This window comes from Alosa alosa, chromosome 17, assembly GCF_017589495.1.
Source record: "Alosa alosa isolate M-15738 ecotype Scorff River chromosome 17, AALO_Geno_1.1, whole genome shotgun sequence".
NCBI classification, from domain to species: Eukaryota; Metazoa; Chordata; class Actinopteri; order Clupeiformes; family Clupeidae; genus Alosa; species Alosa alosa.
The window spans coordinates 27,014,123-27,036,726 of record NC_063205.1 but is presented as its reverse complement, the minus strand read 5'-3'; the positions used below and the strand labels follow the sequence as shown (position 1 = coordinate 27,036,726).

The window sequence follows — 22,604 nt, the reverse complement described above, 5'->3', positions numbered from 1 at the left end:
TTCCTGGAAGGTTTTTAAATCAGCACAAACATTTCAGATGGACCATCACCTGCATTGTTTTAGTGCACTTGTTTACACAGACCCAGCTGGATTTTACACCTAGTGAATAAACATGTTAAAATGCTGAAGGATTTATGTGTGTCTCAAAGTTGAATAAAGAGTTGCTGTTGAGGGGTACAAAAAGTAGGAAGTTGGACTCATCTCATTCTTATGTTTTTAATCCACTCTCAACAAAGTAATGGGTCTTTAGGAAAATGGTGGAAGGTTTGACCCCTGAAAGATTTCTATCTGTGGGACGAGGTACATTTCGGTACACTGCAGTGAGGTGCCATTGCTGCTGGTAGAATTCCTGGAAGTGGTGAGTGTACCCTTGCCTCAGGTATGTTCTGACGTTTGGGGTGTATAATGTGAATCTAGAATGCCTGGTATTACACCACTTAGCTTTGCTGTTCTGACCAGGAACATGAATCTTTTCATCACTTCTCAGAGAATTAGGTGCCCTCTTAGTGCTGAATGTGTAGCCAGTACATTGAAACTATAATCGAAATTCGTATGCTGTGTTACTTTAATTTAGTGTGGCTGCCCAATGCACTGTAACCCCCTTGCTATCATAATGATCGAGCAACAGTTGTGCTACTGCTCCACTGAACCTCACAGCTTCCTCATTCAGCATTCATAAAGACCCACCTGAGAGAGCTGTATGGCCATCAAACATTCATCATATCAACCAGACTTACAGAGAGGAGAGGAATAAGAAGGAGAAGAAGAAAAGAGGAGGATGATGATGACATAAAGACAATCCTGTACACTTTTGGAACACACTGCAAAAGATAGATCTTTATTTATCCCTGTGTGTTACAGTAGAAAGAGAGAGAGAGAAAAAAAAACAAACGAGTGCAATGACATCTCCACCTGGACGGAACATTATACACAGCCATAAGAATACACACAAAAAAACAAAATAAGGGATCGAGTGATCAAGTTGGACACCCCACCCATCCTCCAAACCCCACCCCTCACTCCTTTGTTTAAGCTCCTTGCACTACTAAACAAAGCACAAGAATACTGTTGATTCACTGTAAGGCAACTGTTACCACCACTAACTCATAACTTCAAGAACAAGAGTGATTGTGTGTATATTTGTGTGTGTGTGTGTTTGTGTGTGTGTGTGTGTGTGTGTGTGTGTGTGTGTGTGTGTGTGTGTGTGTGTGTTGGTGCTTTCCTTTCAAGCATAAGAGGAAACGTTTTGGGCCACAATCTATATTAAGTGTCCTAAAATACAATGCACTTTTTACATTGGTACATAAGTACATGTAAGGTAGGTATAATACCATGTAATAAAAACTGAAGTGCTTTTTATTACTTTAGTAGGTACACTGTAGTAAGGACAGTTAGCATAAATGGTGTCCAGATTTTGTACTACCTAGCACTTCAAACTAGTCAACAAAAGCACTTAACTAATGCAAAGTCCCTGAACTGTGATACTGAAGGCCCAGTGAGAATACTTCCTCATTTAACCACTCTGTCTCTAATTACTGATCATTACTGATCCATTATGCCATCCAATAAAAGAAATGAAGGGAATTAAGATTTAACTTTCAATTTTTCAACAGATTTTATATTGGGATTTATATGTTCTGCTTTTTAAATATATGTTTATTGCTGGATCTGTCTTCCAAATAAAAAGTAAATTTCCCCAGTGTAAAATCAAGTAAAGCCGTATCTTATCCTAAATGGCAAATGCCCATGAGGGTTCTTAAACCTGTTAAGACTAACTCATTACCTGGACACTTTTAATCAGATTACGGAATAACGGCTCAATCGGAATAAAAGTTCTCACATAAACACCTCATTTTGAATAAAAATGGCTGATCCGATCAGAATTTTAATCGGAATGAAAGAGGTGGTATATTCACCATTGAAAATGTCATGGATTTTTCAATTTGAATAGTTAATTTGGAATGACAAAAAAAAACTGTCCATGTAAATGTGGCTGCTGTTTCATCGTGTTCTATGATGGGGGGGGGGGTTAAACAAAATTCCTTCTCACAAGCCATCAAGAGCACAGATGAGCTGACTGAGCATAGAGAAACACAACACAAGTATGTGCGTTATTGGCTTTGCTAAAAGCCTACGAAACTGGCTACCTCGTTGTTTTACCTGCTAGACCCACAACAAATTCAATTCTGCAGTGAAGAAGAAGAGGGACTTCAAAAACAGAGGTACAACAACTGACGTGTTTCTACACTCTACTGTTTTCTTCCCTATCTAACAAAGGTGCACTAAGGAACTCTGCGTTCTCTAACTAATACCTTCAAGAAAACAAGAACAGCGGTCCCTCTAAAATCAAGTTAGCCTGAAATGGCAAAAACATTCATTCCATGATCCCTGTGCTAGTTCTCATAAACAGACTATTAAATATGGCAGAAATAGATAATGTTCCAACTGCACCTCGTCATAAGTTACTACATGATAATTATATTGCTTTATCAGGTAATTCTGTTTGGCTATAGGTCATGATCTTATCTCTTCATCTCAGTAGTTCAAATTAATATTACAATATTGCAAGTGTGCAGTATTTTTTTTAGTCCAGGTCTAGGTTCTTTAAAGCCGGGTGATAAAATTGCAGTGTTCTAAGGTAGCATCAAATCAAAGGTTCTTGGCTGCTGAAAGGAACCATTTTGCTTTGAATTAAATGCTTGATGTGGAAAAGATTCCTCACTACTAACCGTCTCCTCTGAGGTTTATACTTGTATTATACGCTCACCAAGGATCTGCTTTTAATCTTTGATAAGGGCAACAAAAAAGAAACCTACCGTTTCTTATCTTAACCAGCCAATATCAGTGACCCATCCAAAGAATGTGCCCTTGTTGTAGTCCACATGGAAAAGATCCATTTCAACCCTTATAACAGTTATAAATAATCCTACCGCTAAGACTTTACAGAGCCAAAACCTGGCTTTCAGCGCAGTGCAAATGAGAAGAACATACCAAAGAGATATTAATAAGCTGAAGCCTCTCTCGCTCAGCCACGGGTGGCCTCGGGTTACCTCAGTCCGTTTGCCTGCTCCACACACACACACACACACACACACACACACACACACACACACACACACACACACACACACACACACACACACACACACACACACACACAGGGGGGTTAGAGAATGTGCTCCTCGGGTGTATTTTTATTCTGAGTATCCATTTTTAATACCCCCTTTTTTCTTCTAGCAGATGGTTGCTACCGCTGGGTGCGTTGCCCCTTCACGTCAATGACTCCGCTGTCCCATTCTCAAGTCTCTTGTGTGAGTCACATCAGGATCGGGGCAGGGGAGAGGTAGAGAACAACCCTCCCTCCTCTCCCCCTCCAAAAAATACAGACAACCCCCCCTTGGACCCCAGAGGGGCGGCTGTTTTTCCATGTGAAGAGTAAAGTCCGTGTGGAAGGGGCTGATGGGATAGGGGAGGACAGGAAAGGCCCCTTCCCGTCTCAATCAGTCATTCACTCAGGATCTTCTCCGTAGTCCAGCCCCACTTCACACACACACACACACAGCAGCATCTGGGCGAGGCCATGTCTCTAGGTAACACAAAACAAAACAAAAGGTTAGTGCATTGTACATTAGCGCTCCAATAATGAATAGTTATATAATAATTAGCCTAATAATAATTAGCCTAGTTGGTAACTATATTATTCATTATTAATTGTCAATGATTTTGTTAATCAATTAAACGTTTTTTCTTCTTTAAGTTTAAGAATAAGATTTTTTTTTATATGACAAATAACTTGTGTGGACAAGACAAAGCAGACATAATCTTGAACTCTGGGAAACACTGATCGACATTCTTTACACTATTTTCTGATATTTCATCAATCAACAAGTAATCGATTAATCGAAAAATATGAACAATAGATTAATCGAGTAAGAAAACATTCATTTGATGTAGCGCTACAATGGAGGATGTCTGCGGCGGCATAGTTATAAACTTTGAACTTATGACAGGGTTCGCAGCTCAAGGCTTTTCAATTGGACTTGGCCGCCATGCAGAACTGGGGATTGTCCAGAAGATCTGGCAACCTTGAGTAAAACTGTGGAGCACACAGACCTGCCCTCTGAGAGACACAGAGCCACAGCCCTCTTCCTCCTTGCTCCACTCCACTCCGCGTAGAAGAAAAACCCAATTTCACCCTGGCAACCTTCCCACCTGCTCCTAATGGACAACGTAATTGGCAAACGGCACAACTAATTAAACCTGCAAATGTTCCTGTTTTGTAAAAGATGATGAATGTCCCACACCAAGCTGTTACCCGCATGCTGCCCCCGGCGGGCGGCCGGACAACTTGGAAAAAGTGGAATTTCAGACAGCTACTCTAGGGTAATGAGCTGATAGACGTGCACTCTTAGTGTGTGTGTGTGTGTGTGTGTGTGTGTGTGAGTGAGAGTGAGAGAGAGAGAGAGTATGCAATGAAAGAAAGGTGGACAGACAGGCAAGTGAGTGTGTTTGTGTGTGCGGGAGAGAGAGTTTTATGTGTGTGTGTGTGTGTGAGAGAGAGAGAGAGAGAGATTGTATGTGTGTGTGTTTGTTTGTTTGTGTGTGTGTGAAAAAAGAGAATGTGTGTGTGTCTGTGTGTGTGTGTGTTGCTCTCTGCTGGGTATCATTCATAAAGCCGGCCACAGGCCTGTTACAGCAATATGGAGAATGAGCCAGGAAGCAGCTGTCTCCTGACCGGCCTCCAGTTTCCCTGCACGACTCTAACCCCCACTGAGGACTGCACACTCATAGAGCCAAGATGGAGGGCGAGTTCAGATAAATGTTGCAGGTCACTCAGACAAGTTCATTCCCTTTCCTGTACATGTTTGAGAAAAAAAGAGAGGGCAAAAGGGGATGCAGGCCCATTCAGAATGATTACTGACTGTTTTTTTGTCTCCGGCAAGCCTCTGTGGATTTAGTCTTTAAGCAGTTCCCAAAGAAGCAGAATTTTCCCACTTCACCCCAGCCTGGGCAGTCAAGCAGAGTTTTTTTCGGCTCTATTATAGTAGGCGTCTGTAGAGCTCAGTGATTCAATCGGCCCAAATAGGAACCAAAGGGGCTTTAAAAAAGAAACGCTTTAGACATTATTTCACGGCTCTCGCCATGAGAGGAGGCTGACAGTCGCAGAGCTGAATCGTGGGTATTCATAGAGGTGCGAGACGAAACCCTTTTGGCCTACAATACTGTCCCTGGGGAGGACGGTAGGGGAACAAGTGAGAGAGAGAGCCATTTATGAGAGAGAGAGAGAGAGAGAGAGAGAGAGAGAGAGAGAGAGAGAGAGAGAGAGGGAAAGAAATGGAGAGTAAGCCAGATGGTGAGAGTGAGAAAGATGGAAAGAGAGAGTGATAGAGAAAGCACAAAAGAGCGACAAGATAGATAGATAGATAGATAAATAGATAGATGAAAGAATGGCAGAGAGATTAATAGATGGGGAGGTGGCCTGACTGCTGTGCGTGAAGCGCATTGGAACAACATCCCCGGAGTGAGTGGCTGCACCCCCTGCTGGGACAGTTTATTTATCGGGGGAAATGAAAGGAAACCATTTTCATCGGAAAGAGAATGAAATTACTCCCAGCTCCCAGTCACAAAGCCAACACAGAGTCAACTGAACAGAATAGTCAGAAAATCTTTACACTCAATGAAATTTTATTTCAGATAACATCGCAAACACGGTTTCCCGGGGTTGGTTAATATTATTATAGCCTAACATTAACTAGCTGACTAATGGGAGAAGGTAGAGGTGACTTGCAAATTCGTGCCTGAAGTAACCTAATAATGTCAACGCTGTACTTCAGTGGCATTAATCTACCATGCACTAAATAAACTTAGCCTGAGCCTATACGGGGTCTAGAACACTATACAGGGTCTAGAACACTACCATGTCCTATACGGGGTCTAAAACACTACCGTGTCCTATACAGGGTCTAGAACACTACCGTGTCCTACAGTATACAGGGTCTAGAACACTACCGTGTTCTATACGGGGTCTAAAACACTACCATGTCCTATACGGGATCCAGAACACTACCGTGTCCTATACGGGGTCTAGAACACTACCGTGTCCTATACAGAGTCTAGAACACTACTGTGTTCTATGCTGCCATGATGCTACTACTCCATAGTGTACTACTCATTTGCATTTAAACAGTAATATCATGTGTATGCTGTCTGCGTACTTTTTTGTAACGGTTTGTTGCATTGCACTTTATTATATTAATAGTTGTTGTTTAAAAAACATATTTTTAAAAGTTTTACAGGGGTGATTGTGGGCGTTTGTATATTATACACGTGTATGCATTGTACACACTTTCTAAAGATATATATATTAGGGCTGTCAATCGATTAAAAAAAATAATCTAATTAATTACATACTCTGTGATTAATTAATGTAAATTAATCGCATATATAATTTTTGCTGTGAAAATATTTTAAATATTTAAATTCAAATGAATCATTGAATAATCAGCATTAGTGACATTAAAGTTCAAAAACTCTTTTATTATTATTTTCACTGTTCAAATAATTGCCATAAGAATCTATGATATGACCTAATATGCTGAGGAAAAAAATTCAAAAGTGCTTCGGGAAGAAGTTTTTTTTTTCACATACAAGGCATTTCATTGCAGAGGACTTTATTTTCAACACTTTATTTTTTATCAACACCATCAGGCCATTTTTTTAAAAGAAAATGTTCCAATCAATGATTCCGGCAGCACGTTTTCTTCTCTCTCCTTCATTTTACAGTCTAATTTTTACTGACTAGAATGGCTCGGGGTCAAAGGTCATACGGAATCGATTAATCTGCACTAATTCTTTTAATCAGTTATTTTTTCTCAAATTAATTAATCGAAATTCATCAGTTATTTTAGTATATATATGTATATATATTTTAGTATATATATATTTTATAGTATATATATATTTTACACATATATGCATTATATACACATACAATGTCTGAATATTGGAAAGATGTGTCTATGTTTTAACATTACGAGAGGACATAATACCTTTTCACATAGTCTAGTCTGCCTGTTGCATGTGTGGAGTCCTGGCGTTGATATCAAGACAGACTATTTATTTTGGGAGTTTCCATCATGTTGCTACTCCGTGCAGAATAAAAAACTGTCTTCCTTCAACACCGTATTTTCTCTGGTATTTTCAGAGAAGATTGAAGCAAAAGAAAAAAAAATCCCATCAGAACAGAAAAGGCAGCGACTGCTGCACGCTATCTTGCATATCTCCAAGTAACCCTCTTTCATCAAAGCCAATTGGGAGAGAAATTATGTGGGATTAGGACCAGATGGGAGGTTCTCTGTGTTGTTCCGCAGCAGGATTTATGATGTGATCTTTAGCACAGGAATATTTGGTTTCAGCTCAGTAATGGGTCTGCATTTTTCAAACCTCTCAGGTGGATACTGTCCAAATTGCCTCACTACCTGGTTTCCATCCCGCAAGAAAAAGAACTATAGTAATACCACAATAGATTTCTTTAGTGGTACTATGGTAGTATTTTACACTCTTATGGTGCTCCGTGATACCTCAATAATATCCTTACCCTCTATAATGTTTCTATAGTACAGTTTTATAGTTCTTCTAAATCTCCCAAAATACAACAGGATTCCTATAATATCTATAGTATTCCTGTGAGATTACTGTAATAATTTGTCCCAAAATACCATAAGATACAGTTCTTTTTTTGTAAAGGAAGCTGTGTGCATCTGGCAGAGGGAAGCAGATCCAAGTTCAGCAAAGATGCTTAAGTATCACAAATAGACACCAGAGACAGCCATGTTTATGAACTAATCAAAACTGAAGCCATTATTGTTAAAGTGTCAGTTTCTCATGGACAGAAACATTTAGCATGAATGGTATTCCACTGATTCATGCGCACTTTGTGGACAACACAAGACTACCGTATTCAGTTTATGTTCATGATTGATTGAAATCGTTGAGTAGCTTGATTTCCGACTGCCATTGTTGTGCCCTTTAGCAAGAAACTTATCCCTAAGTAGCTCCGGGGAGACTGGCCTTGTAATAATTGACTTCTCTTTGGAAGTCGCTTTGGATAGGAATGTCAATCAAATACATTGATTGGCTTTGGATGAAAGGATCTACAAAATTAATACATTATGGCAAAAGTATACTTACCACTTTACTAATCCTCTGCTAGGACTGTCACTCGATTCCGTACGAATACTACTTATTGCTGTACTACCATATGTCCTAGTCGCACTGTATCCTGATTGTTCCCTTTTTAGTAAGTTGCTTTGGATAGGTAATGGCGATCCTGCACACCTTGATAAATTATTCTGCAGGTACAGCTATTTTGCAAGGATAACTTCAAAGTAACAGAACAATGAAAAGCACAACACTGCTTACTCCACGTACGGCCGGTTTATTGATGAACTGACGTTTCAGTCAGGACTGACCGAAATGTCAGTTCATTTCTCATTGCTGTGCCTTTACTTTGTGAAACTTTGCCAGATATTTATAGTAACAGTTTTAGAAGGTTTTAGAAAAGCAATAAGCCACTCGAGTCCGTAGGTTCCACTAATTATACAACAGCTAAGGGGGCTTTTAAGCACTCCGCTAGCGCATTCTGCTCCTGTTGTATATATTTTTATATTTTGTGGAACCTACAGTCTCTCGGGCTTAATGCTTCAATGTAAAGGTTTATGGCCGTCATCTGTATTACTGTATCAGTAATGAATATTAAATATGAGATCAGCTTCTCAAAGGTTCTTTTTTTAAATGGTGAAATTGATTTAGATATTTTCAGTTTGCAGCACTTTGGGTGCCTTGAAAAGTGCTATATTTATATTTATATAATTTCAATGTGTTGTTGTACGTTGCTAATTGATGAGTAAAAAAGTAATTTTGATAGCAAGCAAAAGTGCCTAAACGTTTACACAGTACTATGTGTGTAAGCAACTCTTGGATCAGTTGCTTGTCTTCAAAGTCCATTTTTAGACCTACAACATCTGAGAGGTGAGGATGCCCTCACATCAGCCTCTTCAAAAAGCACCGCAGCTTTGAGGGAGCGCCTCGACATTACACGCCAAATTCCACAGTTCACAGTTCCAGAACCTTTACTTAGGAGCAGAACAGAATGATGGGCAGAGGGAGGGGAGTGTCTGTGTGTGTGTGTGCGCGTGTGTGTGTGTGCGTGCGTGCATGCGTGTGTGTTTGTGTATGTGTAGAGGGATACAGAGGCGTATCAAGCTTTTTTAAAGTGTGGGGGTTGTGGGATAGGAAAATGAAGCAATCTGGCCAAATTATAAATAACTCCCTACAGGGACGTTGTAAGTATTTTCTGAGAGGGGTGCGGACTGGTGTCTGGGAGTTTCTCTCCCGAAAAAAATTGAGATTCTGATTGCTAAACACACCATTTTAATGCAGTTTGGGAGGGACAGAAGAAGCAGCGCCTATGTGTGGCTCATGTGACATGTAGGCCTACATGATCTACTGTACCTGCTATCACTTCACTATTTAACACTACCCTACATGGAGACATATCTCATGTTATAAATCAAGTAATCATTTCAGAAATTATGTTTTGTGCATGTGGGTTAGCAGGCTACAATAAATTGCCTCACAGACAGCAGCCTAATTTCGAGGTATCACTAATACCTATAAATAAATGTAAAGGACACAGAATAGTGACAGAACTGTAAGCTCAAATTCAAAAACGTTTGAAGTCTACCCAAACATATGCAAAGGGAATATAAATAAATTGTGTTGCATATAGCCAGCTTAATTAATGTAAATTTAAAGATTATGATTATCAGTTTCTACGGTTTTTCCATTGATAGTTACAGGAAGCCACGTTGTTGTTTAAACTATTGTTGCTTCTAGCCCACGTTACCTCCAGTTTCACTTGCTGCAGGGACGCACACATTGCATGAGCGCTCATAAGCATTCTATTTGAGTTCTACATGCTGGAAATCTTAGTTCTTAGATGTAGAACTCAAATGTGTCTTGACGCCGCCGTTTGTAAGATCAAAATAAGATGTTCTAAATGGAACGCGATCGTATTTAAGACATTAAGATCTCCAGTAGCACTACGACACACATTGACAGTGAAATGCCACCGACGTTTGTAAGATCAGGTAAAACTAGAAAAGCATTTCCTGAAGGAAATACAGTGCATGAAAATGCAAAAATATGATGTAAAATATCATACAGAGTAAAAACAAACTATATTGGTTGCTAGGTAGATGAGGTTTAATATAGTTGGAATGACTGAACAGTTAAATAGGTGGAGAGTTTAAATGGTTAAATTATTTAGGTAGCTAGTTGACGATAACTGACAGTTGGAATGGCTCTAATGTTTGCTAGCAGTTATGCTAACTATGTTGACAAAGATAATAATGCTAACCAAGTTACTTAACTTAGTTCATTTAGCTAATGTTTTCTAGCAGTTTTTTTTTTAATGTTAAAATGCTAATGCTGTTAACTATGTTAACAATCCTAACTATGTGACTTAGCTAACTTAGCTAATAATTTATAGCAGTTATGCTAAAATACTAAGAATGCTACCATGCTAACCATGTGACTTAGCTAACTGAGCTATTCATTTTTAGCAGTTATGCTAACAATGTTAACTATGCTAACCATGTTACTTAGCTAACTTAGCTAATGTTTTCTAAGTTTTGTCAAAAATGATAACTATGTTAACAATGCTAACTAGCACGTTAACAATGCTAACTATGCTAACCATGTGACTTAGCTAACTTAGCTTATCATTTTTAGTAGTTATGCTAACTATGCTAACTAGCATGTTAGCAATGCTAACATGTTAACTATGCTAACCATGTTACTTAGCTAACTTAGCTAATCATTTTTAGCAGTTTTGATACAAATGCTAACAATGCTAACAATGTTAGTAATGTTAACTATGTTAACCATGCTAACTAGCTACAGTGGGTAGGAGTCATAGTTGATGACAAGTAACAGTTACAATGGCTGAACAGTTAAAAAGTTCAGTAGTTTAAAGGGTTAAATTGTTTAACAGTGAAATATTGTAGTGAGGACTTTTATTTTGAAACAGTTTTTGGCAGAGGAAGCCGTTGAACAGGATGTGTAGTCTTAATAGAGCCAGTTTGTATGCTTGTATTAAGCTGTTCAGATCTTTTCCAAGCGTCTTGGAGACATATGTGTGCTGACTGGGCTATGTCTATATAGTTGATGACACCAAATTAATACGTTTTGATTGGGGACACTATTTCTTTTTTTTTCAGTCCACGGTTCCAATTCAAATTTGCTGCAAATCAGACGTGTGAAGCACCGGGCATAACTTAATTTTGCGGCTTCGTGTACCATTAGGTTAATTGTTGAGGCCCATAGTTTGAGAAAAGCTGCAGATCATAGACAGAGAAAGCATAATGCTTCGAGAACAGTAGCCAAAGGTCTTTCTGCAGAAACAAGTGCCTCGGTGCGCGCACCCCACCCCCGTTTTCACTTTGACTCTCCCTGCATTTCTACATTGTGACAAAAACTGTCAGACAGTGAATTTTGGTTTACTAAATTAGCATAATGCGGTAACAATTATCATTTAAATTATACCTGAAATCTGCTCACTGTGTGCTACGTTATAATGCAGACCCAAGCAGCCGCACAGCCTTGAAAGACGCACACTTTGAATTTGATCAGAGCGGCTCTGGTTCTTCACTGGCTAACTTGATGTGATTGGCTGGATGACCGTTCAATCAAATCAACAGACCTATTTGTGTCTCTCTGTGGTAATGCGTTATGGTGAATCACGGTTCCAACTCTTTGCGGGGCGTTTATTTCCATATTTTACTTTCATTTTAATCTGACACAAAGTGTGGGGGATAGAATCGTGTTCCAGCAAAAGTGTGTACGTTATAACACCCACATCCCCCACGCTTGCTACGCGCCTGGAGGGATACATCGGAAGTTTTTGCTCATGCAAAACCCATTACAGTCAAAAATGTGTTCTTTGATGAAAAAAAGACATTAAGTGGATACTTTGAATGAGTTAAAGGAAATCAGATCTGCAGAAGCAGAAGGTTCTTCATCAATGGTTCTTCTTTCACGTTACGACAATGAAGCAGTCTGGAATGTCAAAGTCCCATAGGGACGAAGCAGTGGTTGCCACATCCTGCATGCATCTACCTCACAATGGGCTGTACTCAGACAGAGGACTTTTCACCTCGCCCCCACCCCCAATCTGGCAACCTCTCGCTCCTGTTTGGCTGGGAGCAGAGACGCCAGCCGAGGCGGCTGGCAGCGTCAGTTCACCACTCCCCTCTGGAACAGATTAGTTCATGTGGCACACACCTGCTTACCCGCTGTGCCCGCCTGTTTGCCCCCAAGCCCTGCCTGGGCACTCGAGCACAGGTGATTTGGAAGGTAGTGGTTTGGTTCACCAGGGCTTGGCGAGTGGAGTCAGGGTTTAGCTCACAGGTGCTAACTGGCTCCATGCTGTGTTTTTGCTACAATGTCTATTTTCCACCCCGGTTGTGCAGTAGTCATGTTACTTTTTTCTGTCAAACAGTTTCAAAGCAGATTTTATCGTTATCAGTGATGGTGTATACTGAATGGAGCCATGTCATCCATCATTTTATACGTGTATATGGTGGCAAAATAAAGATGAAGACAATTTTTTTTTCCAGTTTTGGGTAATTTACTGTATGCATTTACGGATATTTCCATTCGATTAAATGAATGAAATTAAATGGAAATACTTGAGCGACAGAAAGAGATTTATTCTTTCATCGCCTACTCAAAATTAAAAACCTGTACAAATAACACATGCTGTTACTGAATATCTTTTTCCTGACTACAGAATTTGCTTGGAATAATAGATCTACTCTGTAGACCATGCGTAAAATCTATTCAATGGTCATGCTGTGCAAATTAATATTTTTTAAGCTTTTAGTGCAAATAACTTTATCATTAATATTATTATCTCATATTATAAATATGAATCTAGTCAAGCATTAGAAGTAATTTTTAATTCATATATTTTTAGTGTTCTGCTGACTATCTCTCTTTTTGTCTCCTTCTTCTTTCTCTGTCTTGCTCTTACACTTGTCTTTTCATAATTCCCCCCTTCTCTCTCTCTCTCTCTCTCTGTTGTTTTCTTTGACATTCTCCTCTTCTGTTATCAACTACACCCTTGTGCAAATGAATGAAAACAAAACTTGAAGAAGGTGAAAGGGCTCAATTCGCCAAAAGAAGAAAATGACGGTCTCTCCCTACCTCTTCAAAGTGCAAAAACACCCTGTCTAGACAAATGGCAAGTAAAGCACCTTTCAATGATCTCTTTCATTTCCCTCATTTCATGTGCATTCATTCTCTTCTGTCTCCGTCATCTATCTATCTCTTTTCCCTCTCCTTTTCTCTATTCTTCCATTCCCTTTCCACCTTTCTTCACCTCTCACCCCAGTTTCTCACTTTCTATCTATATTGTTCATATACTGTATTTGTTTTCCTTTTTGTTTTCCTCTCTTTTCATTTTCATATGGGTCCGTGCTAGCCTAGAAATCTAGACGCACCCTAGCGGCGGCAAATTAATTTGCTCAGCCTGTACGTCTAGTATCGAACCATAGGGATTTCTATTGGCTTAGCACCGTGGATGTTCTCCAATCACAGCTCTATATTTTGTTAGAGAGTCTTAAAGGCGGGCTTAACAGGATAACGACAGTCCTGCAACTGTGAACAACAAAGGAAGGTGGCTATGGCGAGCGAAGGCGGTTGTTTGAATGGCGTTGGCGTCAACTTTGGAGGAGTTGGACTTGTGCTTTTCTTTGAAAGTTGAGCAACACAATGCACTTAAGTCATTACTTTTCGAAGGATGTATTTGCCGTTTGCTGACCCGGATACGGATATGGTCGTAAGCGCTGGCCTATTGCATGCCTAGGCAGTTTGAAAGACAATTCTCTGCCCGCCCCTTGGATTAAGCGAGGTGAATGGTTCGATGCCAGACTATACATCTCAATGATATAGGATGGCCCCGCCAGGCTAGGTCCGTGCACTTTTGACGGAGATTTACGTCAATTCCGGAGAATTCCAGTGATGTTTCATATAGATCTCTGTTTCTCGAGGTAACGAATACTGTCGGTACCAAGCAAAAAAAAACACTAAACAATCGGTTCTACCTAGCCCCCGAGTTGCTGCAGCCAACAGCTAGAACTGCCAGGCAGCTACAGTGCTACACTTTGGCCCCGTTTTGAGTTTGTTTTAAGTCTTGTGGCACCTGCATTAACACGGCAAATATACACATTGGCAAAAAAACACTGTTGCATCCCGTCGGAAACTGGCCATTGTTATGGCATTGCTATGATATGTATCTCTTGTGTCGGAGTGTCTATGGTGTGCATCCTTGAGCACAAAGTTACCGCTGCTTTAAAGGACAACCTGTCTGCAAGTCTATGTAACAAAAGGGAATATAAAATGTCAATTCTGCATTGCCCTGACATTTAAGTGCTTTCAGCTTCACACCACATAGATGCATTAAAGATACGTCATCAACACGCCCCATCGCTAGATGTGAATCCTACCCTTGTGCTAACCTTGCGTGCCACCCGGAATGACTACAAGGGGGCTGGAAGTGTCAAAATTCTGACATATTATTGCCACATACAGTACAGCCCAGCTGTTCAGTGTCTAGAAAATATAAGGGGTTCCATTGTATATCTGAAAACAGTTATTATACTGTACACACACACACACACACACACACACACACACACACTCCCTCACCAGGCGGTGGAGGTCTGGAAGGTCATGAGGGTAGGGCTCTGTGGCTCCCCCCGGTGGCTGTGCTGGGAGTGGTGGTGTTGGGGGCCCAGGACCAGGCTGGCCCCAGGCCCAATACCTCCCAGGGCTTCGTCGGCGGCGGCCGTCTCCATGGCGATGGCGTGGTGGTGCCACTGGCTGCGGGCCTTCTTGAGCCAGCGGCCCCCGAGGCCCCACCTCTCCAGGTAGACGCGGCACACCTCGTAGTTCATGGCCGAGTAGTAGAGGAAGTCGAGCGCCAGCAGCACCATGACGAAGAAGCCATACACCCACACGCCAATCAGCGCCGTGTAGTTACTGACGGAGGCAGGGAGAGAGGAAGAGATGGAAAGAGAAGGAAGGAGAGAGAGAGGAAGATAGATAGAAAAAAGGAGAGAATGAGAGAGGGACACAGGAAGAAAGTAAGAGGGGGGAGAGAGGGACAGGGAGATGGAAAGAGAAAGAAAAGGGAAGATTGAGAGAGAGGAAGAGAAAGAGAGGGAGACAGAAAAAAGGAGGGAATGAGAGAGGAAGAAAGGCACAGGAAAAAAGATGGGGGAGAGAGGGGGAAGAGAAATGTGGCATTCTTTTATTACTGTAATCCAATCTCTACACATTTTTTATATCAACAAACCATTTTGAAACAAATTTCATTCAAGTTCTGGGAAACAAACCTAAAAAAGAAAAGAGAGAGAGAGAGATGATGGAGAAGAAGGAAGAGAGTGCATAAGAGCATAAAGGAAGACAGAGGGAGAAATGAAGGAAAGGGTGAAAGAAATTTTAAAAAGAGAGAAAACAATGGTTAAAAGTATAGAGACATGCAACAAAGTGATGAAGGGAAGTAAAAGAAAGAAAAGAGTAAAACTGAGAGAGAGAGAAAGAGAGAGAGAGCATGAGGGTGTGATAAATGAGAGTGAGTGGGGAATGAACAGACAAAGCCAGAGGAAAGAGCGAGAGAGAAGGCAATTAAACAGATTTAAAATCACTGGCGTTTAGTGAGGTGTTTGGATGGATTGATAGTTTTTCCCTAAGAGCATCCAGCGGCACACACACCAAAGATGTTCCATCAGCAGGCTAATTAGAGCATCAAGTTCACATGCAACGACAGCAGCCATGCTAGTGGAGAGGAGTGGAGACGTCTGGCCCTCGTGATAATTAAAACACAGAGAGAGGGAGGGAGAGAGAAAGAAATGCAGAAATGTACACATAAACACACAGACACGCACACGGGCAGACAGACAGATACACACACACACACACACATACACACAAACACACACACACACACACACACACACACATTGGACCCACAATGGCCGCCTGCACTACTCCACTTGCACACCTGCACACTTGTACACTTTACAACTTGGTGTTGTTGTCCTGAAAACACAACACTTCTGCTGCTCTTACATAACTTGCACCACTATGCCACTTTCTTTCTTACTTAGGTCAAACAGAACTACCCAAGCCTCTTATTGGCCTGACTTTGCACTAGTATTTTATTGACTGTCTATGCACAATTTCAACCAAATTTTGCTGCTCTTATTTTTCATTATTATATGTGCCCTCTTATTTACTTATTTACTTACTTTTTGTTTACTTGGATGTTATGTTTGTCTGTGGACTTAAATTGGTAAAATATGTCTTGTCTTCACCGTGGGATAGTGAGAAACGTAATTTCGATCTCTTTGTATGTCTGGAACATGTGAAGAAATTGACAATAAAGCTGACTTTGACTTTGACTTTGACTTTGACACATCCCAAGACAATGATGTAGTGAGAGAGAAAACACCTTGTTGGTCATGAAGGGCAATTATCAGCAAGATGAAAAGAAACAGCTCTGAACACTCCCTCCACTACACACACACACACACACACCATCCCTCCTCACTTAGTATCAATCGATCACATTAGTAGCCAGGTCAGAGCCCTGTGAAGTGTCCCTAATAGCCTTTCCCAGCTATCTGAGATTGCTTTGGCAGGAAGTTCTGGCGACCGTGCGTCCAATGAAGCAGCACCAACTCTCAGGGGGGCCCAGTGCTTTCTCAAGGACCGTCTACAGTGGCCCAGGAGGACAAAACCAAGCCTGAAGTGTGAAATGACTTTTTCACGCTTGCGCTCCGGTGTCTAGCTGACCTCGACAGCTCTTTTCATTCGGCTAAGGGGGACGGAACATCTGCTGAAATTTGGGACACATTGTCAAGGCTGACAATAGAACTGAGGCATTCAGAGGTAAAGAGGGAGTTTAGTTCCTCTGCCTCTCCTGTGTTTAAAACTGACTGTGAAGTGGTTTTACCGAACATGTCATCCACTAAAATCGCTCTGTCACGTCTTCAGTATTACAATCTAGTAATACTGTCTATCTTTCACCTCACTGTGTGTTCACTGTGTGCTGAGTGTGTTTCACTAATTCACGGATTGGGATAAATGCAGAGACCAAATTTCCCTCACGGGATCAAAAGAGTATACTTATACTTATATTTAGTGTAGGCCTCGTTACATGTATTGCACTATACATCCACAACCTGAGGGATATGATTTAACTAAACCTGTCCTTGTGTTAGCAGACACACACGTGTGTTCTAAAGTGCTGTGAATTGATTTCTGCATCAAGTGGAAACACTGAGAAAAGACGTGATGTGTTTTTTTCTCTCTTTTTTGACCATCAAACCTCCAGCAGATCTTCTCTGGAACGCCTGACAAATTAGGGAATCTGAAGCAATTTGTGAAGATGTGTGCCATCCAAAACAAGCACGCGGACTTGACATAACACAAACAGATGGAGGCAGAAAATACACCACTGAGGTGTTTCTGTACTTTGATGCTTGTGGGTGTGTGAAAGAGAGAGAGAGAGAGAGAGAGAGAGAGAGAAAGAAAACAAAAGATAGATCTCTGTCAGAGATATAAAATAGAGGCATATCCTGACCAAGTACAGGCTCAGTTACCAGAACCTAGCAATAGAAACAGGCAGACAAAGAAAACCCTGGCTGCCAAGATAACGAATATGTGGTCACTGTCAGACAGAGAAGGTTGAGGCCGAGTAGCATTGTCTCCACTCTGTATGTGTGTGTGTGTGTGTGTGTGTGTGTGTGTGTGTGTGTGTGTATGTGTGTGTGTGTGTGTGTGTGTGTAGGTAGGTTTGCAAGCGTGCACATTTGCGTGCGAAACCATCTCTGCTGGCGGTGAGGTTTAGCTGCACGATGGTTTGGAACGGTGTGTGTGTGTGTGTGTTTGTGTGTCTAAGTGTGTGTGTGTGTGTGTGTGTGTGTGTGTGTGTGTGTGTGTGTGTGTGTGTGCGTGTGTGCAAGTGTTTCTGGAAGTGAGCCTTGAAAAAGAAGATTAAGAGAGAGATACGATTTTGTGCTCTTGTTGGTGCAAATGTGCTTATATTGCAACACACTCTAATGTTACAACCTCTTGTTGTCCAATATCATCTCAGCTTGCAGGAAAAACAGCCCTTCACTAACATCCACATCTTCCGAATCTGTGAAGCTGTTCTTCTCCAGCAGTCAATGCTTTGGCTCCATTTATGCTGCCCTGGGATGGGGAATATTATACGGAATAGCAAAGTACTGTATGTAGTTGCCCCCCTCAGCAGGTTAAGGCCAGAACTAGTATGCATACTGTCCTGTGGCAGAAGTCTCTTGAGGAGGCAAGCACCATGACAGCGGTAGTCAACGACCTGACAGCAGAGTCTCGCCAAAGGTCAAGTGTCACCAGTTGCGCCGTATCTGACTCCTGGCTGAATGTATGTGTGTGTGTGTGTGTGTGTGTGTGTGTGTGTGTGTGTGTGTGTGTCTGTGTGTGTGTGTGTGTGTGTACACGATTATCATAATCATGCATAACACATGTTTTTTTTGTCTGAGTGTGTGTATACACCATTATCATAATCATGCATTACACATGTTTTTTTTGTCTGAGTGTGTGTGTGTGTGTGTGTGTGTGTGTGGATATATTTACCATAATCATGACTTACACTGAGAGCCTTGGGAGTCTGTTTGATTTACACTGCTTTCTACACTCATGGCTAAGGGGTACTTAAAGTCATGCCAGTCTATCTGAACTGCATTATGCTATACTTCCAACTCTTTCTGTCTCAACAGGGTTTGTGTGTGTGTGTGTGTGTGTGTGTGTGTGTGTGTGTGTGTGTGTGTGTGTGTGTGTGTGTGTGTGTGTGTGTGTGTGTGGCAGTACATTACACATATCAGTCAGTCTGATGCATCATTTGGCACGTCAACTTTCACAGCCTCAAATTAGTGTCCTTTTTAGTCTGAGTGAGAGAGAGAGAGAGTCTGTGTGTGTGTGTGTGTGTGTGTGTGTGTGTGTGTGTGTGTGTGTGTAGACACAGTGGCAGTACACAGTAATGTATACCATATCAGTTGATTTGGCCTGCATCAAGTGGCCATCAACTTTCACAGCCTCAAATTAGTGCCCTTTTTTGTTTGAGTATAAGTGTGTGTCTTTGTGTGAAAGTCTTATTTTAAAGATTTCATCTATCTATTTTGTGTGCTTTTGCATACATTTGTATGTACTTGTGCATATTCTACTCTGTATTGTGTGTGTGTGTGTGTGTGTGTGTGTGTGTGTGTGTAAGTAGGTTTGCATGAGTGCACACTTTAGGTTTAGCTGGTGGTTTATCTGCACGACAGCCTGGGACAATGTGTGTGCATTTGTGTGTGTGTGTGTGTGCGCATGTGTTTGTGAGTGTGTCAGTGCACTTTAACACTGACCTATTACATTAGCGGTCAGTTTAGCCCACACGGCTCTCCATGTCAACTGAATGTGTGGAGACACACTTACATAAACTAGATGTACCGCATAGCGGTACAAAATATGACCGCCGCTCAGTCCTGTACATCCGTTCCGTGAAAATAAATCACTTCAATTTGTCTCCATATTTTACTCCATCCCCCACTCTTGAAACTTTTGTGTATGCTTGTTTGGCATGCCTGAGTGTGTGTGTGCGGCTGCACAGAAAGTAGCCTACTGGTGCTGAAAAGGTGAATAGATTTTAGAATAGCCAAAGAAGATGTAGCATTGTTATACAACCTTTAAAATCTCTAAACAATCACAAGTAGGGCAGTTCATCACAGTTCATCCATTGCAACTGGATTGATGAAAGGTCACTTACACCTGTAGGCTACATTGTATTTGGGAAAAGCAAAAGGTATCAGCATAATGTTATTTATTTATTTATTTATTTATAAACAAAAACATCTCTGTCAGTTCCATGCCGTTTTCAACAGCTATCAAAAACAAAGGTCATTTTTGGATGGATGGATGTTTTGTGAATGTTTCTTCTTCTACATAAGATTTTAGTCATCTTTAGTTCATGAAATACTTTATTGTCAATGCACAAATTAAGTAACAGTAGTCTGAAAACGTTATTGTTAATGCACAAATTAAGTAACAGTAGTCTGAAGCGAAATGCTGTTTTACATCTAACCAGTGGTGCAAATAACTGACATGTCCAAATGGGCCTTGATGAAATCGTTAAGCTAGACTGTTCATACACATTTTAGCGGGCCAAAGTTGAAGAGCTGTTGTCCGTTATTGTTAGATTGCAAATATAGGCTGATTTATGTTCCCTTGCATTGTGTAACTGAGCTCCATGGCTAGTCTGGTTTTCACCAGACCAAGCTCAATCTTTTAAGAAATCAAAAAATAAATAGCGGGCAGATCAGGCTGGGTTCACCCAGCCTAGTCCATAGGCACCCGATATTGTTTAATTTTCCGATTGAGATATCCACGCTCTGGCTATTCTAAATGCAAAAATGCATCAGGGAGTTATGACAAAACTGTAACTAACAAACTAGATCCTAATAGAAAGCTGTTAGCTTCCCTAAGCTACAGGTAGGCTTATAAGGTAGGCCTATTTACAACATAAATTGTCAATAGGCTATGCTGGCGACACAAATAAAATCTCCTTTGGAAACCAATGGCTTACGCCTTACAGTATCAAGCGGACTTAAACTGCCATATCATGGCGAAAAGTTGTAATAAAATTCACGCAGCTCCATGAGTCAAGGAAAGCGCGAATGAAGTAGCCACTTCTAAATGGGACCCAGTAGCTTAAGGTGTGTTGCTAAAGCAGCCATAATGAAATGAAGGTGTCATTGTTTGGATACTTAACACACACATGCTTTTTAATCTCACAGACTACAACTACCAAGCTGGAATCAAAGCACATCGATTCCCCTCTCACACCCTGCACGCACCTAAAACAAAATAACAGGCGTCTCAGTCTCACGCATGTAGGCTATAGGCAAAACTGTATCAGACTGGTGTAACGTTGGTAAATCTTCCATTGCACAGAATGATTTTTGTAGCACGTGCAACAAATGACAGTCGAAAGATACAATTACAGTGCTGCTATCAATTTGCTTGGTATAACCGCATTTATAGTTTTCTACAAATGCAATCAATCAAATTGGCCTCCATCACTCAACTAACTAACGGTAACATTAGGCTACCTAGGTCCTTATTGATATTATAAGATTAACGTACCTGCAGTAAAAACCAAGCATGTCCGATAAACATCCTGAGATTTATTTCGGCTTCAAGAAGAAATGGGAATTACATTTCATGTGAACATCATCCTATCCTTATTAGGCGTTCTCTGCGGTAAACTACAGTCCTTGTAGGAAGTGTCCATTGTTTTTCCAACCCACTTTTAACTTCCAACAAAATTACGTCTCACTGCAATGATCTCTATTGGACAAAGCGACTACTTATAAGCCAATACTGGAAATGCAGCCATGATGATGATGATGAATATTTATTTTCTTTTTTTAATCCTACTGAATTTGTAATTATGTATCGGCCGTTCTAATACCCGATAGTATGTGGGTGCCTGTGTGTGTGCATGTGTATATGTGCACCGCCATCTACAGGCCAATGAGTGTACAGTCACTAAATGTACACATAACCTAATTTTTTTAGACCCCCATGGATGAAATTCTACGAGAAACTTGGCATACCCCAGAGAATGCCAGGTCAATCATACACATAAAATTTGGTGCAGTTCTGAACATCTTAACTGAAGATAGAAGGCGATTAAAGCAGAATAATATTGCATTTTCATTTTTTACGGTGCAAATCACAAATGAGTGATTATGGGCCAGATTGATGTGGGCCCTTGAGACCAACATACCATAAAGATTCTTCATCCTCAGTGCCACGGTTCAGGTAGTTATTTAGGAAAAACTGTGTTTTGCGGTTCGGGGCCCAGCACGGGGTGGCCCGGGGCTAAAATTGTTCGTTCAAAAGTCTAGTGGGGCTACATACCCACCAAATTTCATGTGCCCCTGTGGTTCGGTGTCCCGGTATCGTTGACCAAAAATTCAGGAGTAGATGACGGGGGGAAAAAAAAAATAAATTTAAAAAAACTTCCCTATAAAAAAAATCCTATATGACCGCTTCGGCTTGCTTCACTAACGGTCATAATAATGGCAGTACATTGCACATCATCTACATCATCTGGCACATCAACTTTCACAACCTCAAATTAGTGTCCTTTTTAGTCTGAGTGAGAGAGAGTATGTGTGTGTATGAGAGTGTGTGTGTGAGTGTGTGTGTGTGTGTGTGTGTGTGTGTGTGTGTGTGTGTGTGTGTGTGTGTGTGTGTGTGTGTGTGTGTGTGTGTGTATAGACACATTTACCATAATAGTGTCAGTACACAGTAATGTAAACCATGTCAGTCATTATGACCTACATCATGTGGTCATCAACTTTCACAGCCTCAAAATAGTGTCTTTTTTTGTTTGAATATAAGTGTATATGTGTGTGTATGTGCATGTGTGTGTGTGTGTGTGCATG

At 40.9% G+C, this 22,604-nt stretch overlaps 1 protein-coding gene across 3 annotated transcripts in view; it reads right to left on the bottom strand.

The window, feature by feature from the left end:
• shisal1a (shisa like 1a) overlaps positions 1-22,604 on the bottom strand; it is a 65,099-nt gene that overhangs the window by 3,941 nt on the left and 38,554 nt on the right. The window contains exons 4-5 of one of the 3 annotated variants that reach the window (XR_007196348.1): positions 14,773-15,105; positions 2,817-3,586 (exon numbers count right to left, since the gene is read on the bottom strand). Coding sequence is in view for 2 of the 3 variants with exons in the window: in XM_048268387.1 (XP_048124344.1) it covers positions 14,769-15,105 (337 nt within the window). In the remaining variant the exon portion in view is untranslated. Of the gene's footprint in view, positions 1-817; positions 3,587-14,768; positions 15,106-22,604 lie in introns of those variants that run through there. The other 2 variants (XM_048268388.1, XM_048268387.1) reach the window with 2 other exon arrangements.